Source organism: Erythrolamprus reginae, chromosome 4 (genome assembly GCF_031021105.1).
Source record: "Erythrolamprus reginae isolate rEryReg1 chromosome 4, rEryReg1.hap1, whole genome shotgun sequence".
Taxonomy (NCBI): Eukaryota; Metazoa; Chordata; class Lepidosauria; order Squamata; family Dipsadidae; genus Erythrolamprus; species Erythrolamprus reginae.
In genome coordinates this window covers 18571793-18585740 of record NC_091953.1, presented here as the reverse complement: position 1 = coordinate 18585740, position 13948 = coordinate 18571793, and the positions used below count along the sequence as shown (strand labels likewise).

Below are 13948 nucleotides of genomic sequence, written 5' to 3'. Positions count from 1 at the left end.
CTCCTTGCCTTTCGTAAGCTACTTAAAACCCACCTCTGCCGTCAGGCATGGGGGAATTGAGATACTCTTTCCACCTAGGCCTTTACAATTTTATGCATGGTATGTCTGTATGTATGTTTGGTTTTTATATTAATGGGTTTTTAATCGTTTTTAGTATTGGATTATTATTGTACAATGTCTTACTGTTGCTGTTAGCCGCCCCGAGTCTCCAAAGAGGAGCGGCATACAAATCCAATAAATAAATAAATAAATAAGCTAATTAATACATTAATAAATTTGACCAACAGTTGAATCACACCATGAAACAAGCAATAGGAAAGTTTACTTCACTATGCCAAGACAGCTCAATGCCCAAACCATATGGTCCACGAACATTGTTCATCCAGCATCTGAATAGACTACCTCGAACTGCCTCATGTCATTAGTGATCGTTTTAGTTCATATGAATTTGACAGAGCTAATGACTGTACCTTTTGAACCAAGAACAAAAAAACGTCAGATTAAATGATGCAGATATGGAATGTATTCAGGCTCATTTATTTCCTGCTGTTTCTCCTCCTCTCCTCCTTCTATATTCAGAGGAGGAGATTGAAAACTTGTGATGCTCGTCCGCTTTTTTTAGTTAGCACCTTGGATTTTATCTTTCTCAGCTGGGAGGACATGGCTGATGGTTCATATCTCTCACTTATATGGTCTGAGGGACTTCATATTATAGCAGCCAGCTACCCAGAGAAAGAAGCATGTGTGAATTACAACTGACTTTCACATTATATCCCCTTAGAGTAAAAGTGTTGTGTATCCCCTTGGATTTGTGCCATTCTCTGCATTTACACATTTTTACACAAATCTGACTGTCACTCCCGAAGCACAAGTGATAATGCCACGTCATCTGTATAATTTATGGTGGATTCTCATTTTACCTCAGGAAGGAATTAGAGAGAATCATATAATATCTATATCAATGTGACGCTTGAGAATTGGGCAGGTACAATGGTACCTCTACCCACAAACGCCTCTACTTTTGAACTCTTTTAGATAAGAACTGGGTATTCAAGATTTTTTTTGCCTCTTCCCAAGAACCATTTTCCACTTACAAACCTGAGCCTCCAAAACTGTAACCGGAAAGGGCGAGGAGAAGCCTCCATGGGGCCTCTCTAGGAATCTCCTGGGAGGAAACAGGGCCGGAAAAGGCAGAGAGAAGCCTCTGTGGGGCCCCTATAGGAATCTCCTGGGAGGAAACAGGGCCGGAAAAGGCGGGGAGAAGCCTCCTTGGGGCCTCTCTAGGAATCTCCTGGGAGGAAACAGGGCCTTCACCCTGCCAGTGGTTTCTCCAATCTCACACATTATTTGCTTTTACATTGATTCCTATGGGAAAAATTGCTTCTTCTTACAAACTTTTCTACTTAAGAACCTGGTCACGGAATGAATTAAGCTCATAAGTAGAGGTACCACTGTAATAGAATATAGAATAATAGAGTTGACAGGGATTTTGGAGTTTTTCTAGTGCAACCTCTGCTCAACCTTGTTGCCCTAGCTTAGCTGGCCAGCTGATTTTCACGCAGAGGATCTGGGAGAGCCTCGGGGGGATGGGGGAGGGCATTTTTGCTCTCCTCAGGATCTAGGGAAGCCTCTGGAGCCTGGGGAGGGCAAAAAACGGGCCTACTTGGCTCACCAGAAGTCAGAAAATGGGCCATTTCCAGCCTCCAGAAGAGACGGGGAAACGCTTTCACCCTCCTCAGACATTGAATTATGGGTGTGGGCATTGTGTGTAAAGTACATGAGCGCGCGCTTTTAGCACCCGAGGAGGGGGGAATTGTCATCACTGCCCTATACTATTTCATAAACTGTGTTTACTTAGATACAACAGCTGAAAAATACAGTTTAGCTATAAACTAGCCCTGAGTGAGCTGTAGCCCTTCCTATTTGAAGTTTTCATGAACACAATTTTTATATCAATACCCACACTGTTTGCTTCCTTTTACTCACTCTGGTTTGATTGATATACAGTAATCCCTCGCTACTTCAGGGTTCATCTTTCGCGTATTCGCTATTTCACGGGTTTTCAAAGGGGACTTAAATCCATTAAATCCATTGAAAATTTTAAATCCATTAAAAATTCATAAAATTCTTCTACAGTACTACTGTATTCTATTAAAGAAACTGGTAGGATATGTAGTTTCAGCTGAGAAACATTATAGAATGACTGTTTAATGCAAAGGCTGGGTTTTAAAAGTCCAAATACTCATTAAATAAGTAAAAAAATATCTTTCCTCTACTTCACAAAAATTCGTTTTTCACGGGTGGTCTTGGAACGCATCGCCCCCGAAAAACGAGGGATCACTGTACCTGACATTTCAATCACAGAAAAATGGGGGTAGATAGATAGGCAAATCATACTTTATGCAACTCTTGATCTGTCATTCAGCTGGTGGCAAAGCAACAATTTATTCTAGAGGAGCACAGAAATCTAAAGTTGCAATCACTTGAAATAGCCTGCTTATAAGTACTTCCAGGCATTCTGCTATTGGTGGAAAGCCAGGCCATGTTAATGACAGAGTTGATTTATCAGCTCTCATTTCACCTGAAGCTGTTCCTGCTTCAGTTAGCCATGCTGGTTATCAAAGGTAGCTTACTGCAGTTGACATGAGTAAAATATCCAAAACATCTGACATTTTACATGGTTGGCTGTTTATTTGTTTCTGAACTCAGGTTCAAAGGTTATGTTGCTCTATTGCTCCCTTAACATATAGAAAACAAAGTTCTAAAAAGGGTGAATTACAAACAGGACCAGGAACCATGATAATTGTGGACATTTTTCTTGGTAGTTGCTATGATCTCAGCATGTGATCACCTTTGGCGACCTTCGGATAAGTAAAATCAACCAGGAAGCCAGAATCACGTATTAGCTATGTTCAAAAACTGGTTGGAATCTTTAGAAATACAGTATATCTATTGAGAGATACATTTGATTGACGTGTTTATTGCCACTGCAGCCAAGCAAATAAAAATTATATATTTTAAATTTGTTTTTTTGAGCTGCCTTGTGCGTTTTTACTAAATGAAAATTGCAGGTATAATTTTAAATAAATGCAAAATGAAAAACACATTTTTGCATCAGTCAGAACAGTTGAATTGCTAGCTTAACAGAGCATTTGTTTACTATCTCAAAAGCACCATTCTTTGCATGGTGCACAAGAGAACAGCTATCTAATAATCCATTTCAATTTATGTGTAAACAAACAAATGGATAATTAAAATTCAATAAACCATAAAATCATTGTTAGCATTATTTATTGTTTCATTTTCCATACACAAAACCATTGGTGCATTTCTCAACAACAACACATAACTCCAGAGTTACAAAGTAGATATGCCATGTTACCATTTTCAACTATTTTTACTTAAAATGATTCAAAATTCTAATCATTTGGGTTTTTTTTTTTAATCAGGATAAATTTTAAATTTATGTACTGATATCTCCAGTATATCTTCTAACAAATGTTCAAGGAATGTGCATTTCTCTCTGCCGTACAGATGATTGTAACTTTGCACAAAGTTCAATCTGCTATCAGCCTTTAAATGCAGGGGTCCTCAAACTTTTTTTTATTTTTATTTATTTATTTAGTCCAATACACAATGAGGGTTTTAGTGGGTATGTATCTATATACACATAGTAAAATACATGATGAAGGTTATAGAGGAGATACTCATAGTAAAATATATCTAAGAAATAATAGAAAAGAAGATATAGTAATAGAACATATCAATGAAAGAATAGAAGAAGAGATATAGGAATAGAAGAAAGTATAGGAGATATAGGAGAGCAATAGGACAGGGGACGGAAGGCACTCTAGTGCACTTGTACTTAAAGTTGTGGTGTTTGAAGACCTCTGTTTTAAAGTCAGTTGCTGGCAATCCATCACCAATTTACACAAAGACTTAAATCAGTTTTCTGCATTATTAGACAACATTGTTTGAAGAGCCAAAAGGCAGCATCCTGAAAAATTCAAATTACTACTAAGCCGTAAAATAGGAACAAATAGAAGTTTAAACCGGAATAATTGATGTAGAAGACCTATGGAATGAAAATTAAGAAAAGGCAATGAAAGGCCCAACCCCTGAGGGACAAATTCAAAATATTTATGCATGTAGTTATATAACCAAATCAAAGCATATGGCCATTCAGACAAAAAAATTGTGACCCTGGGCAGTTAATACAGAATTGCAACCAATACAAAAATAATAAGGCAGATAACAACTACGAGCCAACAATTTCCTTCTAAGGATAATCTAATCTAATGAGTATTAGCCAGTAACTAATAGTAAGGTCTGAACATCTCTGAGAGGAAAATGATAGCCATTCTAAATTCAAAGGCCACTATTACATAGAGCACAAAACAGGAGACAGGCATAACAACTAGTCCTAGTAGAATATGCTTGGCCTGATGGAGTGCCATGTGTAAGGGTTTTCTACAGGAACATTGCTTAATAAAAAATATCTAAAGATATTAATCTTTGAGAATTTACCGACTGGTTTATATAACAAAAACTATAATTATTATTTTCAGATCATTTTATGAAAGTTTTCAGGAAATTTAGTTTAAAGAGTTTTACATTCCTGTAGAATGGACTCAAAACTCTCTCTCTGTGTGTCTTTCACTCTCTGTATGTTTGCCTCTATCTATCTATCTATCTATCTATCTATCTATCCATCTATCCATCCATCCATCCATCCATTGATATCTATCTAATATATCTATCTAAATTTTATATAAAGAGATGATAGTGCCAACTTTGTTTAGAATTTTTTATCTCTCAACATGTGCTCATATTTACTATATGTTGATATAACAAGCAGGAAGAGGGAGATTATGATCCCGCTATATAGAGTGCTGGTGAGACCCCATTTGGAATACTGTGTTCAGTTATGGAGACCTCCCCTACAAAAAGATATTGACAAAATTGAACGGGTCCAAAGACGGGCTACAAGAATGGTGGAAGGTCTTAAGCATAAAACGTATCAGGAAAGACTTAATGAACTCAACCTGTATAGTCTGGAGGACAGAAGGCGAAGGGGGGATATGATCGAAACATTTAAATATGTTAAAGGGTTAAATAAGGTCCAGGAGGGAAGTGTTTTTAATAGGAAAGTGAACACAAGAACAAGGGGACACAATCTGAAGTTAGTTGGGGGAAAGATCAAAAGCAACATGAGAAAATATTATTTTACTGAAAGAGTAGTAGATCCTTGGAACAAACTTCCAGCAGACTTGGTTGATAAATCCACAGTAACTGAATTTAAACATGCCTGGGATAAACATATATCCATCCTAAGATAAAATACAGAAAATAGCATAAGGGCAGACTCAATGGATCATGAGGTCTTTTTCTGCCCTTCAGTCTTCTATGTTTCTATGTTTCTATTTTCAGTAATGCTAATTCATTTATTCTTTTGTTAAACTTGCATGCCACCCATCTTTCCTAGAAAGAACTCTAGATGGCTTACCAGCCATGAAAGGAACAAGATAAACCATGAAATAATAAACATTAATACTAAAATTGACATAAAAGTCAATCGCTTTGGTAAGGAAGGGACCAAGGCACACACTGGGAGAAACCTTAATTTCTTGGTCTTCTGGAGAGTTTCTTTCCACATGTACAAGAAAACGAAGAACTGTGGCTTCAGATTGATCTGCTTGGCTTGGTGACTCTATATCAGTGATGGCGAATCTTTTTTTCCCCAGGTGCCGAAAAAATGTGCGTGCGTGCTATTGCGTATGTATGAGTGCCCACACCCATAATTCAATGCCGGGGGAGGGTGAAAACCACTTCCTCCGCCCCCCAGAGGCCCCTTAGAGGCCGGAAACGGGCTGTTTCCCAACTTCTGGTGGGCCCAATAGGCTCGTGTTTTGCCCTCCCCAGCTCCAAAGGCTTCCCTGGAACAAGGGGAGGCTAAAAACACCCTCCTCCACCCACCTGGAGGCTCTCTGGAAGCCAAAAACATCCTCCCAGAGTCTCTATGCGAGCCAAAAATCAGCTGGCCAGCACACACATGCACTTTATTTGTTTGTTTGTTTGTTTGTTTGTTTGTTTGTTTGTTTGTTTGTTTAGCCCAATACACAATACATATTGAAGAGGATAGACATGAAGTATTATATATAAAGAAAAGATATAAAAGTAGAGGAGAAGATATATGAAAGGAAGAAAAGATATATGATATATGGGAGAAGGAGAGACAATTGGACAGGGGACGAAAGGCAGGCTAGTGCACGTATGTACGCCCCTTACGGACCTCTTATGAACCTGGAGGGGTCAATCGTGGATAGTCTAAGGGAGAAATGTTGGGGGTTAGGGGTTGACACTACTGAGTCTGGTAATGAGTTCCACGCTTCGACAACTCGATTGCTAAAGTCATATTTTTTACAGTCAAGCTTGGAGCGATTAATATTAAGTTTGAATCTGTTGCGTGCTCTTGTGTTGTTGCGGTTGAAGCTGAAGTAGTCATTGACAGGCAGGACGTTGCAGCATATGATTTCTAAGCTTTCTAGACCTAGGATTGATAGTCTGCTTTCGTAGGGCATTCTGTTTCGAGTGGAGGAGTGAAGGATTAGATTAGATTAGATTTATTGGATTTATATGCCGCCCCTCTCCGCAGACTCAGGGCGGCTCACAACAATGGCAAAACAGTACATAGTGACAAATCCAATACCCACCAATCCAATTACAATTTTAAGCTAAAAAATTCATAAAAACAACCCCAGAATATATAAAAAACAAGCACACAATCAATCGAACACCAGAACAACATGGGGCAGAAGGCGGTCCCGAAGGTATTCTGGTCCGGTGCCATGAAGGGCTTTATAGGTCATAACCAACACTTTGAATTGTGACCGGAAACTGATCGGCAACCAATGCAGACTGCGGAGTGTTGGAGTAACATGGGCAAACTTAGAGAAGCCCATAATTGCTCTCGCAGCTGCATTCTGCACGATCTGAAGTTTCCGAACACTTTTCAAAGGTAACCCCATGTAGAAAGCGTTACAGAAGGGCTCTTCTGAGCTGAGTTAGGGCAACGGCTTGCGTGCCAGCAGATATGGCTTCGCGTGCCACCCGCATGCCATAGGTTCACCATCATTGCTCTATATATCTTAGACAAAAAACAATGACCAGTCAACGGTCTGAATCTCCAATCTTTAACTGTCTTTGTAAGCAACCTAAGGATGGAATGCACTGCCTTTTGATAACCATTACTCAAAGTTGTCCCATTCTTGTCTTTTCCTTTCAGGCTTCTGAAAAAGGAAGAAAACTTTATCTTCGTTCCTCGGTCCCGTGAAGAGCTTCCAGACAACTTTCCAAAGGAAATTCCTGGGATTTGTTATTTCCTGGAGGTCAGAACTGGTCAGAAGCCGCCAAAGTCTTCTGTCACGTCTGCCAGAGTGAGAAAGATATCCTACAACATTGGCACCATGTTTCTTCGGGAAACGAGCCTATGAAGCCTGTTGCAGATCAAAGACTCATCAAAAAAGCACAAGCCCAGAACTGGGTCATGACAAGAGAGAGGAGATGCTTTCTTTTTCACTGCATTGTTCCAAGAAAAGCAGTAAAAAAAGCTGTGTGAAATGTCAGGCAATAATACTTTTTAAAGGTGGGTGATTGTTGTCAGTAAATTAACTGGAAAGTGGCAAACAAGGGAGCAGGGATTTACTTTCTTTTTTTTCTTTTTTTTACAAAATTCAAATTTCAACAAAATATTTCTCTGTTGCCAGAGATCCTATTGGTCATAAATGTCAGTATGGTGGGAGTTTATTTGCTATTGTTTTAGAAAAGGAATCTAAATTAAACAAACTGTGGAGATATCCCAATAAGTCAGAGGTAGCTTGTAGCTGCCTGGTTATCATTGAACGCTAACTCCTATCCACTGACATGGCCGGGAATAATGAGGGTCATGCTATATTAATATTAAGAGGGGCCAGGGTTGCTAACCATAACATCCATTAAAATAGAGTACATGGGGGTTTGTGTTGCTTTCTTCTGAAAATGGGCCATTGTTGTATGCCAGTGTTGACTCCTTACTACTGTTCCTATCCTCTTTTTATCTCAATCGAATCAGGGTTCGCCTGATCTTTTAATCACGTGCACCTAAACAATTTATACAAAAGTTGTAAACAGTGTTAAGCCAAAGTTCAACCAGAGATTTCTCAGAGTATGATACATTCCTACAATTGAGGGATTTATTGCTGTGGGTGAAAACATTTCTGGTTGATTGCCGTTCTTTAACCACTTCGTACAGTTACTGTAAAGATGATTTATAACCTTTTTAGCAGAAGAAAATTTTAATTTGGGATATGATACATTAAAGATTTTACCCTTTTTAAAAACCTACATTTCACTTTTAGGGCCCATATTCCATAACAAATATGAAGCTGGACAGCTTGTTCAGCGTTGATAGGTATCCAATTTCTGAAGTTGGATGACTACGATACACAATTTTATTGCAGTCTGTAAAGAATGATATTTTAGTGATTTTCATTTTTCTGCCATTTGTTTTATCCACCCATGCCCAAGTTCACATTATTCATTCTCATAATAGACGTCCAATATTGGGATAGTATTTTTAAAAAACCATGCTGATCATGTCCATGGAGATTCTATCATCCAGGTCATAATTGTCTCAAAGGTGCTTTTTTTAATTCAAAAAGAAACTGGACTGGGGGTTTTTTTTCCCCTTTGTGGAAGAAAAAGAAAACATTTTGCTTTTCAGCCAAGAAGCTTCATCAGCTCTGGTGGCAGGGAGCTAATCCTGCCATCAGAACTGATGAAGCTTCTTGGATGAGAAGTAAAACATCTTCTTTTTTCTTCCTTGTCTAGAAGCCTGAAAATAAAGGGGGAAAAACAGTCCAGTTGCCTTTTGAAGAGGGGGGGGAAAAGCATCTTTGAGACCATGCCGATTGTGTTTAGTAGTTGGAATTAGACTATTCCAAAATAGAATCTTCAGTTACCCTTGTAGAATTTTAACTATTTACCCTGTTAATAAATCAGATTAGAAGGTTTGTTATACTAAACCTAACTCTAATTTACACTGTTTCTTTCATTAGTAGGTAATGAAATATACCTAAAAGTATGTGATTAGTACTTTATCCCCTGAACGTCTCCCACATTGTTATAGTTTGTCATATCCTTTGTTGTGTAGCTCACTCAATCTATTGTTACCTAGTTACTAGCATGGATTAAAATCTAAAGCTATAAATATTGTTGGATTTAGAAAGTTTTTTGTGGGGGACTGATACATCTATAATAACTTTCATGCTTAATCATAATGTGATATATTTTAGAAACATCCCATACAATAAAGTTCAGTGTTTGGAACTTCAAAATATTGATGTTAGTTGTAAAAAAAAAAGAAACCATGAACAATGTTCAATGCCTTAGAAAGCTTGGTTCTATGTCTCTCTTTTATTATACTTTCACCACCCTGATTATAAATATTGTTCTGTGGTTGTTAGAACATATTCAAGATTAAATACGTTTAGCATTTGCACTTAGGCTGCCAGTGTAAAATGACAGACTATTTAGTGAGAATATCTGATGGCTTGAGGTAACTTCTTCAGAGTAAGGCATTCAGTAGTATCCACAGTAATGGTTAATACAGTGGTACCTCTACCTACAAACGCCTCTACTTATGAACTTTTCTAGATAAGAACTGGGTGTTCAAGATTTTCTTGCCTATTCTCAAGAACCATTTTCCACTTATAAACCCGAGCCTCTGAAACTGTAACAAGAAAAGGCAGGGAGAAGCCTCCGTGGGGCCTCTCTAGGAATCTCCTGGGAGGAAACAGGGAAGGAAAAGGCAGGGAGAAGCCTCTGTGGGGTCTCTCTAGGAATCTCCCAGGAGGAAACAGGGACAGAAAAGGTGGGGAGAAGCCTCCATGGGGCCTCTCTGGGAATCTCCTGAGAGGAAACAGGGCCAGAAAAGGCGGGGAGAAGCCTCTGTAGGGCCTCTCTAGGAATCTCCTGGGAGGAAACAGGGCCTCCACCCTCCCTGTAGTTTCCCCAATCACACCCATTATTTGCTTTTACATTGATTCCTATGGGAAAAATTGCTTTTTCTTACAAACTTTTCTACTTAAGAACCTGATCATGGAACGAATTAAGTTCGTAAGTAGAGGTACCACTGTACTTCAGAATGGTAGCTGCTACCAAGTGGAGGCCTGCAACATGTAATATCTATTTAAAAAGAGTGGGTCTCTCTCTTGAAGTCAGTAGCTGTTGCTGCAAATACCCCTGAAACCATTTGAGAATTATAGTTTGATAAATAATAAAAGTTCATTTAGACCTTTTGATCACTTTGTATCCATTTTTCATGAGGAATATTTCAGAGAGATGTTTTCCTTGTAAAATGTCTAAGAATTATATCTTACACAAGGCAGCTAAATATGCTGTATAATTTTATGCTTTATTATAAATGTATTTTACCATATGGTCAGTCAAGCTTGAAAGTGCATCAAGCAATATATAGCTAACAATTATATTATATGGCTGTTCAGATCTCAAGAATGGTAAAGAATCAAAGCTTTATGCAGTAACAAGGCCAATAAATTTGGGGGGTTTTTAGGGACCACAGGCTATTTTATCAGATGCATGCAGTATTTCCTTTGATAAATATGAATACATAGGTTACACTTAATAAATATTGACAGAAATAAACAAGAGACAATTTGTAAAGGACAGTATAAATTTTAGAATATTTTTTGTTGAGTTCAAATATATTCAAAAATAAGAACGACTTTCTGTTTGGGTTCTGCATTAATTTACATTTCATGTTCTTTTAGCTGCAGTGTTTATGCTTTTTTCCCCTCTGTCAATGCAAACACATCTCTCTCAAAAAAATTACAGCATTTCACCCAACAGAGTGGTGTCTAGTACACAAAAGTCAGTTGTGGTTAGTTCTTAAAGATGCTGCAGGATCCTTAGCCACCTTGCGTGCCATAATTCAACCCAGTTTCTGTAGAATCTTGGTGATTTATACTTGTGTGATTCTTGATGTCTGAAGGTGAAACACAGGAGCACATTATATTTCTCCGTATCATGTCTCCAGAGTTTTCTCAACAGTTAGGAGAGGGCTGCTGGTAAATCACTTCTGCAGTGATATCTACAACTGAATAGTAATTTGAAACTGACTCTGCCTGTGACTTACGAATGAGCACTCAAGTTCATATTTATACAGCAGTTCTGATGTTAAAAGCCAAGCAGGGATTTAAGAAGACAGATGCTGGGTGCCCTCGGCTGTAAAGGTTGACTCCCTCTAGATTCTGAAAGAGAGCAACAGGTTTTCAAATCAGAAAAAGAGGAGAGCTTTCAAAAATTCGTAATTTTTCCAAAATACTCTAAAGAACAATGGCCCAGATGGCATCGTGCTTTGATTAGTCCAAAAGGGTATTAACTACATAGGTCCGTTTCCCCCAATAATTTGGATTATTCTAGCATGATGATCAAAAATCAATGAAACTCTTAAAAGGTATTGTGCTCTTAGTGCTGACTAGAAATACAGTGATACCTTGTCTTACAAACTTAATTGGTTCCGGGACGAGGTTCTTAAGGTGAAAAGTTTGTAAGACGAAACAATGATTCCCATAGGAATCAATGGAAAAGTGATTAATGCATGCAAGCCCAAAATTCACCCCTTTTGCCAGCCGAAGCACCCGTTTTTTCACTGCTGGGATTACCTTGAGGCTCCCCTCCATGGGAAACCCCACCTCTGGACTTCTGTGTTTTTGCGATGCTGCAGGGGAATCCCAGCAGGGGAATCCCAGCAGGGGAATCCCAGCATTGCAAAAAACGAGCGCTTCGCTGGCAACGGAAGTCCGAAGGTGGGGTTTCCCAGTGAAGGGAGCATCAGTGAAACTGCAGCATCACAAAAACACTGAAGTCCTCGAAATCTCACCTCCGGACCTCTGTGTTTTCCATGGAGGGGAGCCTCAGGGGAATACCAGGAGCGCAAAAACGGGCGCTTCGCTGGCAATGGAAATCCGGAGGCGGGGCATCCCAGCAGCGGCAGTGGGTTTGTAAGGTGAAAATAGTTTGTAAGAAGAGGCAAAAAAATCTTAAACCCTGGGTTTGTATCTCGAAAAGTTTGTATGATGAGGCGTTTGTAAGACGAGGTATCACAGTATTTGGGAAAAGTTAAGTGAATAATCCAAGTTGGCAAAGCTGCAGGGACCATGTGGTAGAAAAGATAAAAGCAATACTATTGTTGGTGTTTGCCATCAGCCACTTAACCAAAGAAAAGATGTAGATCAGAGGTGTACCATACCAGTTCATACAATTTGAGCCTGCGTGCATGCACATAGTTTAGTTTAGTTTATTAGATTTGTATGCCGCCCCTCTCTGAAGACTCGGGGCTGATACCTCACCCCATGCCCTTGGATGATCTCACCCAGCGGTTTCATGTAGATATTAAATAGCAAGGGGGAGAAGACCGACCCCTGAGGCACCCCACAAGGGAGTGACCTAGAGGTCGACCTCTGACCCCCCACTAACACCGACTGCGATCGACCGGAGAGGTAGGAGGAGAACCACTGAAGGACAGTGCCTCCCACTCCAGCCGGTGCAAAAGGATACTATGGTCGATGGTATCGAAAGCCGTTGAGAGGTCAAGAAGCACCAGGACCAAGGATAAACCCCTGTCCCGGGCCTACCAGAGATCATCCATCAGCGCGACCAAAGCAGTTTTCGTGCTGTAGCCGGGCCTGAATCTCGACTGTTGAGGGCCTAGATAATCGGCTTCTTCCAAGGACCGCTGGAGCTGGAGCGACACCACCTTCTCGACAACCTTCCCCATAAAGGGAAGGTTGGAGACTGGACGATAGTTATTACAGCTGGGTCCACGGAAGGCTTCTTGAGGAGGGGGCACACAAGTGCCTCCTTGTAAGGAGCCAGAAAGGACCCCCCCTCAAGGAAGTGTTGACATCTCCTGGACCCAACTCCGTGTCCTTCCAGGCATGCGCTTTGCTTCAAAATGTGCCTAAATAGGACAGCTTAGCGGCTGGGCAGGTGGGTAGGCTCACCCTACCCACAGGTCACTATTACCGATTCTCCTAAACTGGTCTGAACTGCCAGAATACCACCTCTGATGTAGATGAAGCCTCATTAAAGCAAACTGCAGATGTTTCCAAGGGTCGTAAAGTCATAATGGGAGACTTAATTAATCTGCATCTGCTGGGGAACAAATTGCACAAAGCAGGGTCTTCTCGTGAGAATTCAGGAAAAGAAAGTTTACAAAAAGATAATCTGTCCTTAGACTTGATATTTTGCCTGGTAAATTGACAGTGTAGTATCGCATCCTTGATTTTAAGGGAAAGCAAACACTGAGAAAACACATACTTTTCACTTCAGGAAATATATATGTGTGTGTGTTTGTGTTTGTGTGTGTGTGTGTGTGTGTGTGTTAATTTAGAATAGGGATCAGTGGGAATCTGTGACAGGAGAAGTTAATGGAATAAGAGGTGAGGGTTCCTGAAGACAATTGCAAATCATTTCAGTGAGTAGGGGGGAAAAAACAGATGACAGATGAGTAAACCATATGGTTTCCACAAAATGCCTAGTGAAAGAATAAAAAGCATTTATAGGACATAGAAAGACAGCTTTCAGAAAGTGTGCAGGCAAGTAGCTCAGAACTTTAGAGAAAAAGAAAAAAAAACACCAGAAGGAGCTATGGTAAGGAAATGAAAAAGAAAGAAGGATAAAATTCCAAAAGGTAATGAAGAAAAGGTCAGGGTGCTCAAATAACAAGTTCAGTCTTCTCCAATAAAAATAATATGCATTCTGTCCAGAAATTGTGAAGAGCAAGTTGAACGGTCAGCTTGAGATTGACAAGCAGTGTCAGGAAATACTTCTTTACTTTGAATGAAGGAACTTGTTTATTATCTCTCTGCACCCTTATGTGTTACCT

The 13948-nt window shown here is 39.6% G+C and overlaps 1 protein-coding gene across 2 annotated transcripts in view; it reads left to right on the top strand.

The window, feature by feature from the left end:
* GUCY1A2 (guanylate cyclase 1 soluble subunit alpha 2) overlaps positions 1-9247 on the top strand; it is a 252779-nt gene extending 243532 nt beyond the window's left edge. For both annotated transcript variants that reach the window (XM_070751674.1, XM_070751675.1), the window contains exon 8: positions 7286-9247. In XM_070751674.1, coding sequence (XP_070607775.1) covers positions 7286-7493 — 208 coding nt within the window. In that variant the 3' untranslated portion in view covers positions 7494-9247. The remainder of the gene's footprint in view (positions 1-7285) is intronic.
* Positions 9248-13948: the final 4701 nt, after the last annotated feature.